At 49.7% G+C, this 20,481-nt stretch overlaps 1 protein-coding gene across 1 annotated transcript in view; it reads left to right on the top strand.

Annotated features, from left to right (window-relative positions):
* Positions 1-20,481, top strand: part of LOC130262917 (DNA-directed RNA polymerase II subunit RPB1-like) — an 85,628-nt gene that overhangs the window by 13,599 nt on the left and 51,548 nt on the right. The window contains 5 exon segments of the mRNA XM_056510423.1: positions 5,555-5,836; positions 7,652-7,813; positions 12,772-12,992; positions 15,013-15,145; positions 18,703-18,827. Of these exon segments, the coding sequence (XP_056366398.1) occupies positions 5,555-5,836; positions 7,652-7,813; positions 12,772-12,992; positions 15,013-15,145; positions 18,703-18,827 (923 nt within the window).

Consider the following 20,481-nt stretch of genomic DNA (forward strand, 5'->3'; position numbering starts at 1 on the left):
AGCCCATTATTAACCTCAATAATCCCCATTTTTTCCCCATTTTTTCCCCATTTTTTCCCCATTTTTTCCCCAATTTTCTCTTTTTTTTCCCCATTTTTTCCCCATTTTTTCCCCATTTTTCCCCATTTTTTCCCCCAATTTTTCCCATTTTTTCCCCATTTTTTCCCCATTTTTTCCCCATTTTTTCCCCATTTTTTCCCCATTTTCCCCATTTTCCCCCATTTTTTCCCCATTTTTTCCCCATTTTTCCCCCATTTTTTCCCCATTTTTTCCCCATTTTTTCCCCATTTTTTCCCCATTTTTTCCCCATTTTTTTCCCCATTTTTCCCCATTTTCAACCATTTTCCCCCCTCCCCAGGGCCACGGAGGCTGTGGCCACTACCAGCCCATTATTAACCTCAATAATTCCCATTTTTACCCCCCAATAACCCATTTTTCTCCATTTTTAACCCATTTTAACCCATTTTAACCCATTTTAACCCATTTTTAACCCATTTTTAACCATTTTCCCCCCTCCCCAGGGCCACGGGGGCTGTGGCTGCTACCAGCCCATTATTAACCTCAATAATTCCCATTTTTACCAACCAATAACCCATTTTTAACCCATTTTAACCCATTTTTATCCCAAATAATCTCATTTTTACCCCATTTTTAATCATTTCCCCATCCCCAGGGCCACGGGGGCTGCAGCCGCTACCAGCCCATTATTAACCTCAATAATTCCCATTTTTCCCTATTTTTTCTCAATTTTTTCCCCATTTTTTCCCCATTTTTCCCCATTTTTTCCCCATTTTTTCCCCATTTTTCCCCCATTTTTAACCCATTTTCCCCCTTTTCCCCCCATTTTTTCCCCATTTTTTCCCCATTTTTTCCTTTTTTTTCCCCTTTTTTCCCTTTTTTTCCCCATTTACTCCCCATTTACTCCCCATTTACTCCCCATTTACTCCCCATTTACTCCCCATTTACTCCCCATTTACTCCCCATTTTTAACCCATTTTCTCCCCATTTCCCCATCCCCAGGGCCACGGGGGCTGTGGCCGCTACCAGCCCATTATTAACCTCAATAATTCCCATTTTTTCCCCATTTTTTCTCCATTTCTTCCCCATTTTAAATCCATTTTTCCTCCATTTTTTCCCCATTTTTTCACCATTTTCTCCCCATTTTTTCCCTGTTTGTTCCCCATTTTTAACCCATTTTCTCCCCATTTCCCCATCCCCAGGGCCACGGGGGCTGTGGCCGCTACCAGCCCATTATTAACCTCAATAATTCCCATTTTTACCAACCAATAACCCATTTTTCTCCATTTTTAACCCATTTTTTCCCTGTTTTTATCCCAAATAATCTCATTTTTACCCCATTTTTAATCATTTCTCCCCTCCCCAGGGCCACAGCGACTGTGGCCGCTACCAGCCCATTATTAACCTCAGTAATTCCCATTTTTACCCCCCAGTAATCCATTTTTTCCCCATTTTTTCCCCATTTTTTCCCCATTTTTTTCATTTTTTTCCCTTTTTCCCATTTTTTTCCCCCAATTTTCCCCATTTTTTTCCCCATTTTTTTCCCATTTTTTCCCCGTTTTTTCCCCTTTTTTCCCCTTTTTCCCCCATTTTTTCACCATTTCTTCCCCATTTTAAATCCATTTTCTCCCCATTTTCTCCTCATTTTCTCCCCATTTTTAATTGTTTTCTCCCCTCCCCAGGGTCACAGGGGCTGCAGCCGCTACCAGCCCATTATTAACCCAAATAATTCCCATTTTCACCCCCCAATAACCCATTTTTCCCCATTTTTTCCCCATTTCCCCCTCCCCAGGGCCACGGCGGCTGCGGCCGGTACCAGCCCATTATTAACCTCAATAATTCCCATTTTTTCTCCATTTTTTCTCCATTTTTTCTCCATTTTCCCCCCATTTTTTCCCCATTTTTTCACCCATTTTTTCCCCATTTTTTCCTTTTTTTTCCCTTTTTTTCCCTTTTTTTTCCCTTTTTTTCCCTTTTTTTCCCCATTTACTCTCCATTTTTAACCCATTTACTCCCCATTTTTAACCCATTTTCTCCCCATTTCCCCCTCCCCAGGGCCACGGCGGCTGCGGCCGCTACCAGCCCATTATTAACCTCAATAATTCCCATTTTTACCCCCCAATAGCCCATTTTTCTCCATTTTTCTCCATTTTTAACCCATTTTTAACCCATTTTTAACCCATTTTCTCCCCATTTTCTCCCCATTTCCCCCTCCCCAGGGCCACGGGGGCAGCGGCCGCTACCAGCCCATTATTAACCCAAATAATTCCCATTTTTACCTCCCAATAACCCATTTTCCCTTCCCAATAACCCATTTCCCCCCATTTTTTGCCCCCAATAACCCCATTTTTCCCCATTTTCTCCCCATTTTTAATCATTTCTCCCCTCCCCAGGGCCACGGGGGCTGTGGCCGCTACCAGCCCATTATTAACCTCAATAATTTCCATTTGTACCCCCCAATAAACCATATTTATTCCCATTTTTACCCCCAATAATCCATTTTTAACCCATTTTTAACCCATTTTCTCCCCATTTTCTCCCCATTGTCTCCCCTCCCCAGGGCCACGGGGGCTGCGGCCGCTACCAGCCCATTATTAACCTCAATAATTCCCAGTTTTACCCCCCAATAACCCATTTTTAACCCATTTTTAACCCATTTTTAATCATTTCCCACCTCCCCAGGGCCACGGCGACTGTGGCTGCTACCAGCCCATTATTAACCCAAATAATTCCCAGTTTTACCCCCCAATAACCCATTTTTAACCCATTTTTAACCCATTTTTAATCATTTCCCCCTCCCCAGGGCCACGGCGGCTGCGGCCGCTACCAGCCCATTATTAACCTCAATAATTCCCATTTTTTCTCCATTTTTTCTCCATTTTTCCCCATTTTTTCCCCCTTTTTTCCCTCTTTTTTCCCCTTTTTTCCCCTTTTTTCCCCATTTTCTCCCCATTTTTTCCCCGTTTTTTCCCCATTTTTTCCCCATTTTTAATCATTTCCCCCCTCCCCAGGGCCACGGGGGCTGCGGCCGCTACCAGCCCATTATTAACCTCAATAAGTCCCATTTTTACCCCCCAATAACCCATTTTTAACCCATTTTTAACCCATTTTTTCCCCATTTTCTCCCCATTTTCTCCCCATTTCTCCCCTCCCCAGGGCCACGGCGGCTGCGGCCGCTACCAGCCCATTATTAACCTCAATAATTCCCATTTTTTCTCCATTTTTTCTCCATTTTTCCCCATTTTTTCCCTCTTTTTTCCCTCTTTTTTCCCCTTTTTTCCCCTTTTTTCCCCATTTTCTCCCCATTTTTTCCCCGTTTTTTCCCCATTTTCTCCCCATTTTTAATCATTTTCCCCTCCCCAGGGCCACGGCGGCTGCGGCCGCTACCAGCCCATTATTAACCTCAATAATTCCCATTTTTACCCCCAATAACCCATTTTTAACCCATTTTTTCCCCATTTTTAATCATTTCCCCCTCCCCAGGGCCGCTGCGGCCGGTACCAGCCCATTATTAACCTCAATAATTCCCATTTTTTCCCCATTTTTTCTCCAGTTTAAATCCGTTTTTCCTCCATTTTTTCCCCATTTTTAATCATTTCCCCCCTCCCCAGGGCCACGGGGGCTGTGGCCGCTACCAACCCCTGTTCTTAGCCCAAATAACCCATTTTTATCTCATTTTTGCCCCCAATAACCCCATTTTCTCCCCATTTTCTCCCCATTTTTAATCATTTTTAATCATTTTCCCCCATCCCCAGGGCCACGGGGGCTGTGGCTGCTACCAGCCCATTATTAACCTGGTAATTCCCATTTTTACCCCCCAATAACCCATTTTTCTCCATTTTTACCCCATTTTTAACCCATTTTTAACCCATTTTTACCCCGTTTTTAATCATTTCTCCCCTCCCCAGGGCCACGGGGGCTGTGGCCGCTACCAGCCCATTATTAACCTCAATAATTCCCATTTTTACTCCCCAATAGCCCATTTTTAACCCTTTTTTCCCCATTTTCTCCCCATTTTCTCCCCATTTCCCCCTCCCCAGGGCCACGACGGCTGCGGCCGCTACCAGCCCATTATTAACCTCAATAATTCCCATTTTTTCTCCATTTTTTCTCCATTTTTTCCCCATTTTTTCCCCCTTTTTTCCCTCTTTTTTCCCTTTTTTTTCCCCCTTTTTTCCCCATTTTCTCCCCATTTTTTCCCCGTTTTTTCCCCATTTTCTCCCCATTTTTAATCATTTCCCCCCTCCCCAGGGCCACGGCGGCTGCGGCCGCTACCAGCCCATTATTAACCTCAATAAGTCCCATTTTTACCCCCCAATAACCCATTTTTACCCCCCAATAACCCATTTTTAACCCATTTTTTCCCCCCAATAATCCATTTTCTCCCCATTTTCTCCCCATTTCCCCCTCCCCAGGGCCACGGCGGCTGCGGCCGCTACCAGCCCATTATTAACCTCAATAATTCCCATTTTTTCTCCATTTTTTCTCCATTTTTCCCCATTTTTTCCCCCTTTTTTCCCTCTTTTTTCCCCTTTTTTCCCCTTTTTTCCCCATTTTCTCCCCATTTTTTCCCCGTTTTTTCCCCATTTTCTCCCCATTTTTAATCATTTTCTCCCCTCCCCAGGGCCACGGCGGCTGTGGCTGCTACCAGCCCATTATTAACCTCAATAATTCCCATTTTTACTCCCCAATAACCCATTTTTAACCCATTTTTCCCCATTTTTTCCCCATTTTTAACCATTTTCCCCCCTCCCCAGGGCCACGGCAGCTGCGGCCGCTACCAGCCCATTATTAACCTCAATAATTCCCATTTTTTCTCCATTTTTTCTCCATTTTTTCCCCATTTTTTCCCCCTTTTTTCCCTCTTTTTTCCCTTTTTTTTCCCCCTTTTTTCCCCATTTTCTCCCCATTTTTTCCCCGTTTTTTCCCCATTTTCTCCCCATTTTTAATCATTTCCCCCCTCCCCAGGGCCACGGGGGCTGCGGCCGCTACCAGCCCATTATTAACCTCAATAATTCCCATTTTTACTCCCCAATAGCCCATTTTTAACCCATTTTTCCCCATTTTTTCCCCATTTTTAACCATTTTCTCCCCTCCCCAGGGCCACAGGGGCTGTGGCCACTACCAGCCCATTATTAACCTCAATAATTCCCATTTTTTTCCCCATTTTTTCCCCATTTTTTCCCCATTTTTTTACCCCATTATATTTATTTTCCCCATTTTTTCCCCATTTTTTACCCCATTTTTTCCCCATTTTTACCCTCCAATAACCCATTTTCCCTCCATTTTCTCCCCATTTTCTCCCCATTTTCCCCTCCCCAGGGCCACGGCGGCTGCGGCTGCTACCAGCCCATTATTAACCTCAATAATTCCCATTTTTAACCCATTTTTTCCCCATTTTCTCCCCATTTTCTCCCCATTTCCCCCTCCCCAGGGCCACGGCGGCTGTGGCCGCTACCAGCCCATTATTAACCTCAATAATTCCCATTTTTAACCCATTTTCCCCCCATTTTTAACCATTTTCTCCCCTCCCCAGGGCCACGGCGGCTGCGGCCGCTACCAGCCGCGCATCCGGCGCTCGGGGCTGGAGCTCTACGCCGAGTGGAAACACGTCAACGAGGATTCCCAGGAGAAGAAGATCCTGCTGAGCCCCGAGCGCGTGCACGAGATCTTCAAGCGCATCTCGGACGAGGAGTGCTTCGTGCTGGGCATGGACCCCAAGTTCGCCCGGCCCGAGTGGATGGTGTGCACGGTGCTGCCCGTGCCCCCCCTGTCTGTGAGACCTGCCGTGGTCATGCAGGGCTCAGCCAGGAACCAGGTGGGATTTGGGGTCACATTGAGGGGTTTTGGGGTGAATTCATGGGGTTTTGGGGTGTTTGGGGTGAATTTATGGGGTGTTTGGGGTGATATTGGGGTGTGTGTGCACGGTGCTGCCCGTGCCACCCCTGTCTGTGAGACCTGCCGTGGTCATGCAGGGCTCAGCCAGGAACCAGGTGTGATTCAGGGTGATATAGGGTGATATTGGGGTGTTTGGGGTGAATTCATGGGGTTTTGGGGAGAATTCGTGGGGTTTTGGGGTTGTTTGGGGTGATATTGGGGTGATATTGGGGTGTTTGGGGTGATATTGGGGTGTGTGTGCACAGTGCTGCCCGTGCCCCCCCTGTCTGTGAGACCTGCCGTGGTCATGCAGGGCTCAGCCAGGAACCAGGTGGGGTTTGAGAGTCTCACTGTGGGGTTTTGGGGTGAATTCATGGGGTTTTGGGGTAAATTCGTGGGGGTTTTGGGGTGTTTGGGGTGATATTGGGGTGTGTGTGCACGGTGCTGCCCGTGCCACCCCTGTCTGTGAGACCTGCCGTGGTCATGCAGGGCTCAGCCAGGAACCAGGTGGGGTTTGAGAGTTTCACTGTGGGGTTTTGGGGAGAATTCGTGGGGTTTTGGGGTTGTTTGGGGTGATATTGGGGTGTTTGGGGTGAATTCATGGGGTGTGTGTGCACAGTGCTGCCCGTGCCACCCCTGTCTGTGAGACCTGCCGTGGTCATGCAGGGCTCAGCCAGGAACCAGGTGTGCTTTGGGGTGAATTCGTGGGGTTTTGGGGTGAATTCGTGGGGTTTTGGGGTGTTTGGGGTGAATTTATGGGGTGTTTGGGGTGATATTGGGGTGTGTGTGCACAGTGCTGCCCGTGCCCCCCCTGTCTGTGAGACCTGCCGTGGTGATTCAGGGCTCAGCCAGGAACCAGGTGGGCTTTGGGGTCACATTGAGGGGTTTGGGGTGAATTCATGGGGTTTTGGGGTGAATTCGTGGGGTTTTGGGGTGCATTTGGGGTGTTATTGGGGTGTGTGTGCACACTGCTGCCCGTGCCCCCCCTGTCTGTGAGACCTGCCGTGGTCATGCAGGGCTCAGCCAGGAACCAGGTGGGCTTTGGGGTGAATTTTGGAATTTTAGGATGAATTTGTGGGGTTTTAGGGTGATTTTGTGGGGTTTTAGGGTGATACTGTGGGGTTTAGGGTGAATTTGTGGGGTTTTAGGGTGATTTTGTGGGGTTTAGGGTGATTTTGTGGGGTTTTAGGGTGAATTTGTGGGGTTTTAGGATGAATTTGTGGGGTTTTAGGATGAATTTGTGGGATTTAGGGTGATTTTGTGGGGTTTTAGGGTGAATTTGTGGGTTTTAGGGTGATACTGTGGGGTTTAGGGTGATTTTGTGGGGTTTTAGGGTGAATTTGTGGGGTTTAGGGTGATTTTGTGGGGTTTAGGGTGATTTTGTGGGGTTTTAGGGTGATACTGTGGGGTTTTAGGGTGGTTTTTTTTGGCTGCTGCAGTTTTTTTTTGGGATATTGGGGTGTTTGTGGCACCCTGCTGCCCATACTGGTTCTCTGGTTTTGCTGGACTCTTCCCACACCCAGCTGTGCCCTGGGGCAGCTTTTGGGGTTCCCTGGTGCCTTTTGGGGTTCCCTGGTGCCTTTTGGGGTTCCCTGATGCCTTTTGGGGTCTCCCCTCTCCTTGTACTCCCCCATTAGGCCCCCCCCATTCCCATCCCCGCATCACTCTGAGCATTCTCCCCTCCCTTTACCAACACCAAACCCCCTCATTAATCAATTTTAAAGGGTCACCCCACTAATTTTTGGGGTGTCCCCAGGATGACCTGACCCACAAGCTGGCCGACATCGTGAAGATCAACAACCAGCTGAGGCGCAACGAGCAGAACGGGGCGGCCGCGCACGTCATCGCCGAGGACGTCAAACTGCTGCAGTTCCACGTGGCCACCATGGTGGACAACGAGCTGCCCGGGCTGCCCAGGGTGAGGGAGGGGTCACTCAGGGGTCACAGAGCAATTTTGGGGGGTCACAGAGCAATTTTGGGGTGACACAGGTAGAATTGGGGTCCCCGTGTCACACCCACGGCGGTCAAACTGCTGCAGTTCCACGTGGCCACCGTGGTGGACAAGGAGCTGCCCAGGGTGAGGGAGGGGTCTGGGGGGTCACTGAGAGGTCACACAGGGGTCACAGAGCAATTTTGGGGGTCACAGAGCAATTTTGGGGTCACTCAGGGGTCACAGAGCAATTTTGGGGTGACACAGGTAGAATTGGGGTCCCCGTGTCACACCCACGGAGGTCAAACTGCTGCAGTTCCACGTGGCCACCGTGGTGGACAACGAGCTGCCCGGGCTGCCCAGGGTGAGGGAGGGGTCACTCAGGGGTCACAGAGGGGTTTTGGGGTCACTCAGGGGTCACAGAACAATTTTGGGGGGTCACAGAGCAATTTTGGGGTGACACAGGTAGAATTGGGGTCCCCATGTTCCCCCCATGGAGGTCAAACTGCTGCAGTTCCACGTGGCCACCGTGGTGGACAACGAGCTGCCCAGGGTGAGGGAGGGGTCACTGAGAGGTCAGTCAGGGGTCACAGAGAGGTTTTGGGGTCACACAGAGGTTTTGGGGTCACTCAGGGGTCACAGAGAGGTTTTGGGGTGACACAGGTAGAATTGGGGTCCCCATGTCACACTCACAAAGGTCAAACTGCTGCAGTTCCACGTGGCCACCGTGGTGGACAAGGGGCTGCCCAGGGTGAGAGAGAGGTCACTGAGAGGTCACACAGGGGTCACGCAGAGGTTTTGGGGTCACAACAGGGGTCACAGAGCAATTTTGGGGTGACACAGGTAGAATTGGGGTCCCCATGTCCCACCCACGGAGGTCAAACTGCTGCAGTTCCACGTGGCCACCGTGGTGGACAAGGGGCTGCCCAGGGTGAGGGAGGGGTCACTGAGAGGTTTTGGGGTCACAGAGAGGTCACTCAGGGGTCACAGAGAGGTTTTGAGGTCACTCAGGGGTCACAGAGAGGTTTTGGGGTCACACAGGGGTCACAGAGCAATTTTGGGGTGACACAGGTAGAATTGGGGTCCCCATGTTCCCCCCATGGAGGTCAAACTGCTGCAGTTCCACGTGGCCACCGTGGTGGACAAGGGGCTGCCCAGGGTGAGAGAGAGGTCACTGAGAGGTCACACAGGGGTCACGCAGAGGTTTTGGGGTCACAACAGGGGTCACAGAGCAATTTTGGGGTGACACAGGTAGAATTGGGGTCCCCATGTCCCACCCACGGAGGTCAAACTGCTGCAGTTCCACGTGGCCACCGTGGTGGACAAGGGGCTGCCCAGGGTGAGGGAGGGGTCACTGAGAGGTTTTGGGGTCACAGAGAGGTCACTCAGGGGTCACAGAGAGGTTTTGAGGTCACTCAGGGGTCACAGAGAGGTTTTGGGGTCACACAGGGGTCACAGAGCAATTTTGGGGTGACACAGGTAGAATTGGGGTCCCCATGTTCCCCCCATGGAGGTCAAACTGCTGCAGTTCCACGTGGCCACCATGGTGGACAAGGGGCTGCCCAGGGTGAGGGAGGGGTCACAGAGAGGTCACACAGAGGTTTTGGGGTCACACAGGGGTCACAGAGAGGTTTTGGGGTGACACAGGTAGAATTGGGGTCCCCATATCCCACCCACGGAGGTCAAACTGCTGCAGTTCCACGTGGCCACCGTGGTGGACAAGGAGATGCCCAGGGTGAGAGAGAGGTCACACAGAGGTCACACAGGGGTCACAGAGGGGCTTTGGGGTCACACAGGGGTCACAGAGCAGTTTTGGGGGTCACAGAGCAATTTTGGGGTGACACAGGTAGAATTGGGGTCCCCGTGTCCCACCCACGGAGGTCAAACTGCTGCGGTTCCATGTGGCCACCATGGTGGACAATGAGCTGACCAGGGTGAGAGAGAGGTCACAGAGGGGTTTTGGGGTCACAGAGAGGTCACACAGGGGTCACTCAGGGGTCACAGAGCAATTTTGGGGTGACACAGGTAGAATTGGGGTCCCCATGTTCCCCCCATGGAGGTCAAACTGCTGCAGTTCCACGTGGCCACCGTGGTGGACAAGGAGCTGCCCAGGGTGAGGGAGGGGTCACTCAGGGGTCACTCAGGGGTCACACAGGGGTCACAGAGGGGTTTGGGGGTCACTCAGGGGTCACTCAGGGATTTTTGGGGTCACAGATGGGACAAGAAGGAGACAAGTGGGGACAAAGCACCCTGAGAACTCCCTGAGCCCCCCAAAATCACGGGGACATTCCTGGAGAGATCAATTTATGTCCCACAGCATCCTGATTTTTGGGGTGTTTTTAGGGGCTCAAATCCCCCCTGACCCCCCAATTTCTGACCCCCCAGGCCATGCAGAATTCAGGGGATCCCCAAAATGTGTTTTGCTCCCCCAAACCCCTCCCTGAACCTCTCAATAACCCAGGGATGGATCCAGGATGATCAGTTAATGTCTCCCAGAGCATCCTGGATTTTTGAGGTGTTTTTAGGGGCTCAAATCCCCCCTGACCCCCCAATTTTTACCTCTTTAAGCCATAAAAAAATTAGGGGATCCCCCAAATTGTTTTTGCTACTCCAAGTCCCCCCAAAATCCCAGCAGGAGCTGAGAACATTCCTGGCAGGATCAATTTATACTTTCCAGTGCATCCTGGATTTTTGGGGTGTTTTTGGGGGCTCAAACCCCCCCTGACCCCCCAATTTCTGCCCACCCAGGCAATGCAAAATTTAGGGGATCCCCCAAATACGATTTGCTTCTTCAAGCCCCCCAAAATCCCAGCAGGAGCTGAGAACATTCATAGGAGAAACAATTTATGTCTCTCAGAGCATCCTGGATTTTTGGGGTGTTTTTAGGGGCTCAAATCCCCCCTGACCCCACATTTTCTGCCCACCCCAGGCCATGCAGAATTCAGGGGATCCCCAAAATGTTTTTTGCTCCCCCAAACCCCTCCCTGAACCCCTCAATAACCCAGGGATGGATCCAGGATGATCAGTTTATGTCTCCCAGAGCATCCTGGATTTTTGGGGTGTTTTTAGGGGCTCAAACCCCCCCTGACCCCCCATTTTCTACCTCCTTAAGCCATACAAAATTTTGGGGATCCCCCACATGGTTTTTGCTACTCCAAGTCCCCCCAAAATCCCAGCAGGAGCTGAGAACATTCCTGGCAGGATCAATTTATACTTTCCAGTGCATCCTGGATTTTTGGGGTGTTTTTGAGGTGTTTTTAGGGGTTCAAACCCCCCCTGACCCCCCAATTTCTGCCCACCCAGGCCATGCAAAATTTAGGGGATCCCCCAAATATGATTTTCTTCTTCAAGCTCCCCAAAATCACAGCAGGAGCTGAGAACATTCATAGGAGAAACAATTTATGTCTCCCAGAGCATCCTGGATTTTTGGGGTGTTTTTAGGGGCTCAAATCCCCCCTGACCCCACATTTTCTGCCCACCCCAGGCCATGCAGAATTCAGGGGATCCCCCAAATATTTTTTGCTCCCCCAAACCCCTCCCTGAACCCCTCAATAACTCAGGGATGGATCCAGGATGATCAGTTTATGTCTCCCAGAGCATCCTGGATTTTTGGGGTGTTTTTAGGGGCTCAAACCCCCACTGACCCCCCATTTTCTACCTCCTTAAGCTATAACAAATTTAGGGGATCCCCCAAATATGATTTGCTACTCCAAACCTTCCCAAAATCCCAGCAGGAGCTGAGAACATTCCTGGCAGGATCAATTTATACTTTCCAGCGCGTCCTGGATTTTTGGGGTGTTTTTGAAGTGTTTTTAGGGGTTCAAACCCCCCATGACCCCCCATTTTCTACCTCCTTACGCCATACAAAATTCAGGGGATCCCCCAAATATGATTTTCTTCTTCAAGCCCCCAAAATCCCAGCAGGAGCTGAGAACATTCATAGGAGAAACAATTTATGTCTCCCAGAGCATCCTGAATTTTTGGGGTGTTTTTAGGGGCTCAAATCCCCCCTGACCCCACATTTTCTGACCCCCCAGGCCATGCAGAATTCAGGGGATCCCCAAAATGTTTTTTGCTCCCCCAAACCCCTCCCTGAACCTCTCAATAACCCAGGGATGGATCCAGGATGATCAGTTTATGTCTCCCACAGCATCCTGGATTTTTGGGTGTTTTTGGGGGCTTAATCCCCCCCTGACCCCCCCAATTTCTGACACCCCAGGCCATGCAAAATTTAGGGGATCCCCCAAATATGATTTGCTTCTTCAAGCCCCCAAAATCCCAGCAGGAGCTGAGAACATTCATAGGAGAAACAATTTATGTCTTCCAGAGCATCCTGGATTTTTGGGGTGTTTTTTGGGGCTCAAACCCCCCGTGACCCCCCAATTTCTGACCCCCCAGGCCATGCAAAATTTAGGGGATCCCCCAAATATGATTTGCTTCTTCAAGCCCCCAAAATCACAGCAGGAGCTGAGAACATTCATAGGAGAAACAATTTATGTCTCCCACAGCATCCTGGATTTTTGGGGTGTTTTAGGGGTTCAAACCCCCCTGACCCGCCAATTTCTGACCCCCCAGGCCATGCAGAATTCTGGGGATCCCCCAAATATTTTTTGCTCCCCCAAACCCCTCCCTGAACCTCTCAATAACCCAGGGATGGATCCAGGATGATCAGTTTGTCTCCCAGAGCATCCTGGATTTTTGGGGTGTTTTTAGGGGCTCAAACCCCCCCTGACCCCCCAATTTTTACCTCTTTAAGCCATAAAAAAATTAGGGGATCCCCCAAATTGTTTTTGCTACTCCAAGTCCCCCCAAAATCCCAGCAGGAGCTGAGAATATTCCTGGCAGGATCAATTTATACTTTCCAGCGCATCCTAGATTTTTGGGGTGTTTTTGAGGTGTTTTTAGGGGTTCAAACCCCCCCTGACCCCCCAATTTTCTCCCCCCAGGCCATGCAGAAGTCGGGGCGCCCCCTGAAGTCCCTGAAGCAGCGGCTGAAGGGGAAGGAGGGGCGGGTGAGGGGGAACCTGATGGGCAAGAGGGTGGATTTCAGCGCCCGCACCGTCATCACGCCCGACCCCAACCTGGCCATCGACCAGGTGGGAGTGCCCAGATCCATCGCTGCCAACATGACCTTTGCTGAGATTGTCACCCCCTTCAACATCGACAGGTGGGGTTTAGAAAGGATTTATGGGGTCTGTAGGGGATTTATGGGGGTTTAAAGGGGGTTTATGGGGTGTATAGGGGGATTTATGGGGTTTAGAGAGGGTTTATGGGGGGTTTGGGGTGGGAGTTCCCAGTTCCATCGCTGCCAACGTGACCTTTGCTGAGATTGTCACCCCCTTCAACATCGACAGGTGGGAATTTATGGGGTGTACAGGGGATTTATGGGGTTTAGAGAGGATTTATGGGGATTTATGGGGGATTTATGGGGATTTATGGGGTTTATGGGGGGTTTGGGGTGGGAGTTCCCAGTTCCATCGCTGCCAACGTGACCTTTGCTGAGATTGTCACCCCCTTCAACATCGACAGGTGGGATTTAGAAAGGATTTATGGGGTGTACAGGGGTTTTATGGGGATTTATGGGGTGTTTATGGGGGATTTATGGGGTTTAGAGAGGGTTTATGGGGTGTTTGGGGTGGGAGTTCCCAGATCCATCGCTGCCAACGTGACCTTTGCTGAGATTGTCACCCCCTTCAACATCGACAGGTGGGGTTTAGAAAGGATTTATGGGGTCTATAGGGGATTTATGGGGGATTTATGGGGTTTATGGGGGATTTATGGGGTTTATGGGGTGTTTGGGGTGGGAGTTCCCAGTTCCATCGCTGCCAACGTGACCTTTGCTGAGATTGTCACCCCCTTTGACATTGATAGGTGGGATTTAGAAAGGATTTATGGGGTCTATAGGGGATTTATGGGGGTCTATAGGGGATTTATGGGGTGTTTATGGGGGATTTATGGGGTTTAGAGAGGGTTTATGGGGGGTTTGGGGTGGGAGTTCCCAGATCCATCGCTGCCAACGTGACCTTTGCTGAGATTGTCACCCCCTTCAACATCGACAGGTGGGGTTTAGAAAGGATTTATGGGGTCTGTAGGGGATTTATGGGGGTCTATAGGGGATTTATGGGGTGTTTATGGGGGATTTATGGGGTTTAGAGAGGGTTTATGGGGGGTTTGGGGTGGGAGTTCCCAGTTCCATCGCTGCCAACGTGACCTTTGCTGAGATTGTCACCCCCTTCAACATCGACAGGTGGGGATTAGAAAGGATTTATGGGGTCTATAGGGGATTTATGGGGGATTTATGGGGGATTTATGGGATCTGTAGGGGATTTATGGGGGATTTATGGGATCTGTAGGGGATTTATGGGGATTTATGGGGGTTTATGGGGGATTTATGGGATCTGTAGGGGATTTATGGGGATTTATGGGGTTTATGGGGTGTTTGGGGTGGGAGTTCCCAGATCCATCGCTGCCAACGTGACCTTTGCTGAGATTGTCACCCCCTTCAACATTGACAGGTGGGGTTTGTGGGGGATTTAGGGGGTCTGTAGGGGATTTATGGGGTTTAGAGGGGGTTTATGGAGGATTTATGGGGGATTTATGGGGTTTAGATTAGATTTATGGGGGTTTTTAGAGAATTTAAGGGGGTTTGGGATGGATTTATTGGACTTTAGGATGGATTTATTGGGGTTTGTGATGAACTTATGGAGGCTTGGCGTGATTTATGGGGTTTTGGGATGGATTTATGGCAGCTTGGGGTGATTTATGGGGTTTTGGGGTGGATTTATGGGGTTTTGGGATGGATTTATGGGGGCTTGGGGTGAGTTATCTCCTGCTTGTAGGAATCTGAGGGAGCTCAGGAAGATTTAAGGGTGAAGTGGGTTAAAACAAAAGGATTTTGGGGGCGATTTTAGGGCAGTTTTGGGATGATTTGGGACCATTTAGGAAGTTTTGGGGTAATTTTGGGGCCATTAATGAATCCCCACAAATATTTGGGGGGAACTAATTAGATTTTTTTTGTGTTGATCTCAACAACCCAAAACAACCCCAAACCTTTAAACCCCGTTTTTTTTTCCTGAGTGTGACTAAGAGCTGTGAGCTCAGCCCCTGAGCCCCAAAATGCCCTGAATTCACCCCAAATCCCCTAAATTCACCCCAAAACCCCCTGAATTCACCCCAAATCCCCCCAGGCTGCAGGAGCTGGTTCGCAGGGGGAACAGTCAGTACCCAGGAGCCAAGTACATCATCAGGGACAACGGGGACAGGATCGACCTGCGCTTCCACCCCAAGCCCAGCGACCTGCACCTGCAGATTGGCTACAAGGTGGGAGCCCCAAAACCCCAAAAATCACAGCAGGGACCCCAAAAACCCCAAAATCCAACCAGGGACCCCAAAAATAACAACAGGGACCCCAAAAACCCCAAAATCACAACAGGGACCCCCAGAAACCCCAAACCCAGCCCAAGCCCAGCGACTTGCACCTGCAGATTGGATACAAGGTGGGAGCCCCAAAACCCCAAAAATCACAGCAGGGACCCCAAAATCCAACCAGGGACCCTCAAAATCACAACCGGGGATCCTCAAAAACCCCAAACCCACCCCAAGCCCAGCGACCTGCACCTGCAGATTGGATACAAGGTGGGAGCCCCAAAACCCCAAAAATCACAGCAGGGACCCCAAAAACCCCAAAATCACAACAGGGACCCCCAAAAACCCCAAAACACAGCCAGGGACCCCAAAAATCACAGCAGGGACCCCCAAAAACCCCTAAATGCAATCAGGGAACCCCAAAATCCAACCAGGGACCCCAAAAACCCCAAACCCAGCCCAAGCCCAGTGACCTGCACCTGCAGATTGGATACAAGGTGGGAGCCCCAAAACCCCAAAAATCACAGCAGGGACCCCAAAAACCCCAAAAATCACAGCAGGGACCCCAAAATCCAACCAGGGACCCCCAAAATCACAACAGGGACCCAAAAAACCCCAAACCCACCCCAAGCCCAGCGACCTGCACCTGCAGATTGGATACAAGGTGGGAGCCCCAAAACTCCAAAAATCACAGCAGGGACCCTAAAAACCCCAAAACACAGCCAGGGACCCTCAAAAACCCCAAAATCCAACCAGGGACCCCAAAAACCTCAAACCCAGCCAGGCACCCCAAGCCCAGCGACCTGCACCTGCAGGTTGGGTGCAAGGTGAGAGCCCCAAAACCCCAAAAATCACAGCAGGGAACCCAAAAACCCCTAAATCCAACCAGGGACCCTCAAAAACCCCAAAACACAGCCAGGGACCCCAAAAACCCCAAAAATCACAGCAGGGACCCCAAAAACCCCTAAATCACAACAGGGACCCCCAAAAACCCCAAACCCAGCCAGGCACCCCAAGCCCAGCGACCTGCACCTGCAGGTTGGGTACAAGGTGAGAGCCCCAAAACCCCAAAAATCACAGCAGGGACCCCAAAATCCAACCAGGGACCCCAAAATCACAACCGGGGATCCTCAAAAACCCCAAACCCACCCCAAGCCCAGTGACCTGCAGCTGCAGATTGGCTACAAGGTGGGAGCCCCAAAACCCCAAAAATCACAGCAGGGACCCCAAAATCCAACCAGGGACCCTCAAAAACCCCTAAATCCAATCAGGGACCCTAAAAACCCCAAAATCACAACAGGAACCCGAAGCCCAGTGACCTGCACCTGCAGATTGGCTACAAGGTGGGAGCCCCGAAACCCAGCCAGGCACCCCAAAAACCCCAAAATCCAGCCAGGGATCCTAAAAAACCCCAAAATTCAATCAGGGACCTTAAAAATAACAACAGGGACCCTCAAAAACCCCAAACCCAGCAAGCTACACCTGCAGATTGGCTACAAGGTGAAAGCCCCAAAACCCCAAAAGTCACAGCAGGGACCCCAAAAATCACAGCAGGGAACCCAAAACCCAACCAGGGACCCTCAAAAACCCCTAAATCCAACCAGGGACCCCCAAAATCCAACCAGGGACCCCCAAAAACCCCAAACCCAGCCCAAGCATAGTGACCTGCAGCTGCAGATTGGATACAAGGTGGGAGCCCCAAAAACCCAAAAATCACAGCAGGGACCCCAAAAACCCCAAAACACAGCCAGGGACCCTCAAAAACCCCAAAACACAGCCAGGGACCCCAAAAACCCCTAAATCACAACAGGGACCCCCAAAATCACAACCGGGGATCCTTAAAAACCCGAAACCCACCCCAAGCCCAGTGACCTGCACCTGCAGATTGGGTACAAGGTGGGAGCCCCAAAACCCCAAAAATCACAGCAGGGATCCCAAAAATCACATCAGGGACCCCAAAATCCAACCAGGGACCCTCAAAAACCCCTAAATCCAATCAGGGAACCCCAAAATCCAACCAGGGACCCCCAAAAACCCCTAAATCCAACCAGGGACCCCCAAAATCACAACCGGGGATCCTCAAAAACCCCAAACCCACCCCAAGCCCAGTGACCTGCACCTGCAGATTGGATACAAGGTGGGAGCCCCAAAACCCCAAAAATCACAGCAGGGACCCCAAAAACCCCAAAAATCACAGCAGGGACCCCCAAAAACCCCTAAATCACAACAGGGACCCCAAAAACCCCAAACCCAGCCAGGCACCCCAAGCCCAGGGAGCTGCACCTGCAGATTGGGTACAAGGTGAGAGCCCCAAAACCCCAAAAATCACAGCAGGGACCCCAAAAACCCCTAAATTACAACAGGGACCCCCAAAAACCCCAAACCCAGCCAGGCACCCCAAGCCCAGCGACCTGCACCTGCAGATTGGATACAAGGTGAGAGCCCCAAAAACCCCAAAAATCACAGCAGGGACCCCAAAAATCACTGTGGGGATCCCAAAAACCTGAGGGACACCAAAAACTGCCTGGGGACCCCAAAGCTCAGAGGGTGATTTGTTGGATTTGGGGTTCAAATCCTGATTTGGGGTTCAGAGCTCTGGATTTGGGGTTAAAATTCTGATTTTGGGGTTCAGAGCTCTGGGATTTTGGGATCAGTTCCTGATTTTTTGGGGTTCAGATCCTGATTTTTTTGGGGTTCAAATCCTGATTTTTGGGGTTCAGAGCTCTGGGATTTTGGGATCAGTTCCTGATTTTTTGGGTTCAAATCCTGATTTTGGGGTTCAGAGCTCTGGGATTTTGGGATCAGTTCCTGATTTTTGGGGTTTATATCCTGATTTTGGGGCTCAGAGCTTTGGGTTTGGGGTTCAAATCCTGATTTGGGGTTCAGAGCTCTGGATTTTGGGATCAGTTCCTGATTTTTTGGGGTTCAGATCCTGATTTTTGGGGTTCAAATCCTGATTTTGGGGTTCAGAGCTCTGGGATTTTGGGATCGGTTCCTGATTTTTGGGGTTCAAATCCTGATTTTGGGGCTCAGAGCTTTGGGTTTGGGGTTCAAATCCTGATTTGGGGTTCAGATCCTGATTTTTTGGGTTCAAATCCTGATTTGGGGTTCAGAGCTTTGAGATTTTGGGATCAGATCTTGATTTTTGGGGTTCAAATCCTGATTTTGGGGTTTAGAACTCTGAGATTTTCATCTCAGTTCCTGATTTTTGTGGTTTATATCCTAATTTTGGGATTTAGAGCTCTGGATTTATGGCTCAATCCCTGATTTTGGGGTTCCCAAATCTCAATTTGGGGTCCAATCCACAATTTTACCTTCAAATCTTTACAAATTTGGGTCCGAACCCTCAATTTTGATTTTCACCATGAGAGAACAAATCCAACCCCCAACCCCTCATTTTCCTCATTTTTGGGAGGTTAAAAAAAAACATTTTTGGGGTGTGCTTGATTTTTGGGGTGTGCCCTATTTTTGGGGTGTCCCCACTGATTTTTTTGGGGTTTTTTTGGGGACAGGTGGAGCGTCACATGTGTGATGGGGACATTGTGATCTTCAACCGGCAGCCGACCCTGCACAAGATGTCCATGATGGGCCACAGGGTCAGGATCCTGCCCTGGTCCACATTCAGGCTCAACCTCAGGTAAAAAATCCTAAAATTTATACAAAAAGCCCAAAATTATCCCCAGATCCTGCCCTGGTCTATGTTACAGCTGAACCTCAGGTAAAAAACCCAAAAAACCCAAAATTAAACTCAAAGTTAACCCCAAATCCTGCTCTGGTTCACATTCAGGCTCAACCTCAGGTAAAAAATCCTAAAATTTATCCAAAAAACCCAAAATTATCCCCAGATCCTGCCCTGGTCCAGCTTGTGTCTGAATCTGAGATAAAAAAGCCCAAAAAAACCAAAATTAACCCCAGATCCTGCCCTGGGTCACATTCAGGCTCAACCTCAGGTAAAAAATCCAAAAAAAACAAAATTAACTCAAAATTAACCCCAAATCCTGCCCTGGTTCACATTCAGGCTCAACCTCAGGTAAAAAATCCAAAAAAACCAAAATTATCCCAAAATTATCCCCAGATCCTGCCCTGGTCCGACTTCTGTCTGAATCTGAGGTAAAAAACCCAAAAAAAACCCAAAATTAACCCCAAATCCTGCTCTGGTTCACATTCAGGCTCAACCTCAGGTAAAAAATCCTAAAATTTATCCAAAAAACCCAAAAATATCCCCAAATCCTGCCCTGGTCCAGCTTCTGTCTGAATCTGAGATGAAAAACCCAAAAAAACCCCAAAATTAACCCCAAATCCTGCCCTGGTTCACATTCAGGTTGAACCTCAGGTAAAAAATCCAAAAAAACCAAAATTAACTCAAAATTAACCCCAAATCCTGCTCTGGTTCACATTCAGGCTCAACCTCAGGTAAAAAATCCTAACATTTATCCAAAAAACCCAAAAATATCCCCAAATCCTGCCCTGGTCCAGCTTCTGTCTGAATCTGAGATGAAAAACCCAAAAACCACAAAATTTACCCCAAGAAACCCAAAATTAACCCCAAATCCTGCCCTGGTTCACATTCAGGCTCAACCTCAGGTAAAAAATCCTAAAATTTATCCAAAAAACCCAAAATTATCCCCAGATCCTGCCCTGGTCTATGTTACAGCTGAACCTCAGGTAAAAAACCCAAAAAACCCAAAATTAAACTCAAAATTAACCCCAAGTCCTGTCCTGGTTCACATTCAGGCTCAACCTCAGGTAAAAAACCCAAAATTTACCCCAAAAAGCCCAAATGTCCCCCCAGTGTCACCACGCCCTGCAGCACCAATTCTGATGGTGACGAGATGAACCTGCCCCATGTCCCCTCAATGTCCCCTCAATGTCCCCTCAATGTCCCCCCAATGTCCCTCAATGTCCCCTCAATGTCCCTCAATGTCCCCCAATGTCCCCTCAATGTCCCCCCAATGTCCCCTCAATGTCCCTCAATGTCCCTCAATGTCCCCTCAGTGTCCCCCCAATGTCCCCCCAATGTCCCTCAATGTCCCCCAATGTCCCCAATGTCCCCAAGCCAATGTCCCCAATGTCCCCAATGTCCCCCCAGTGTCCCCAATGTCCCCACAATGTCCCCACAATGTCCCCACAATGTCCCAATGTCCCCCCAGTGTCACCACTCCCTACAGCGCCGATTTTGACGGCGACGAGATGAACCTGCCCCATGTCCCCACAATGTCCCCAATGTGTCCCCACAGTGTCACCATTCCTGACAACGCCAATTTTGATGGCGATGAGATGAACCTGCACCA

Source organism: Oenanthe melanoleuca, chromosome 25 (genome assembly GCF_029582105.1).
Source record: "Oenanthe melanoleuca isolate GR-GAL-2019-014 chromosome 25, OMel1.0, whole genome shotgun sequence".
Taxonomy (NCBI): Eukaryota; Metazoa; Chordata; class Aves; order Passeriformes; family Muscicapidae; genus Oenanthe; species Oenanthe melanoleuca.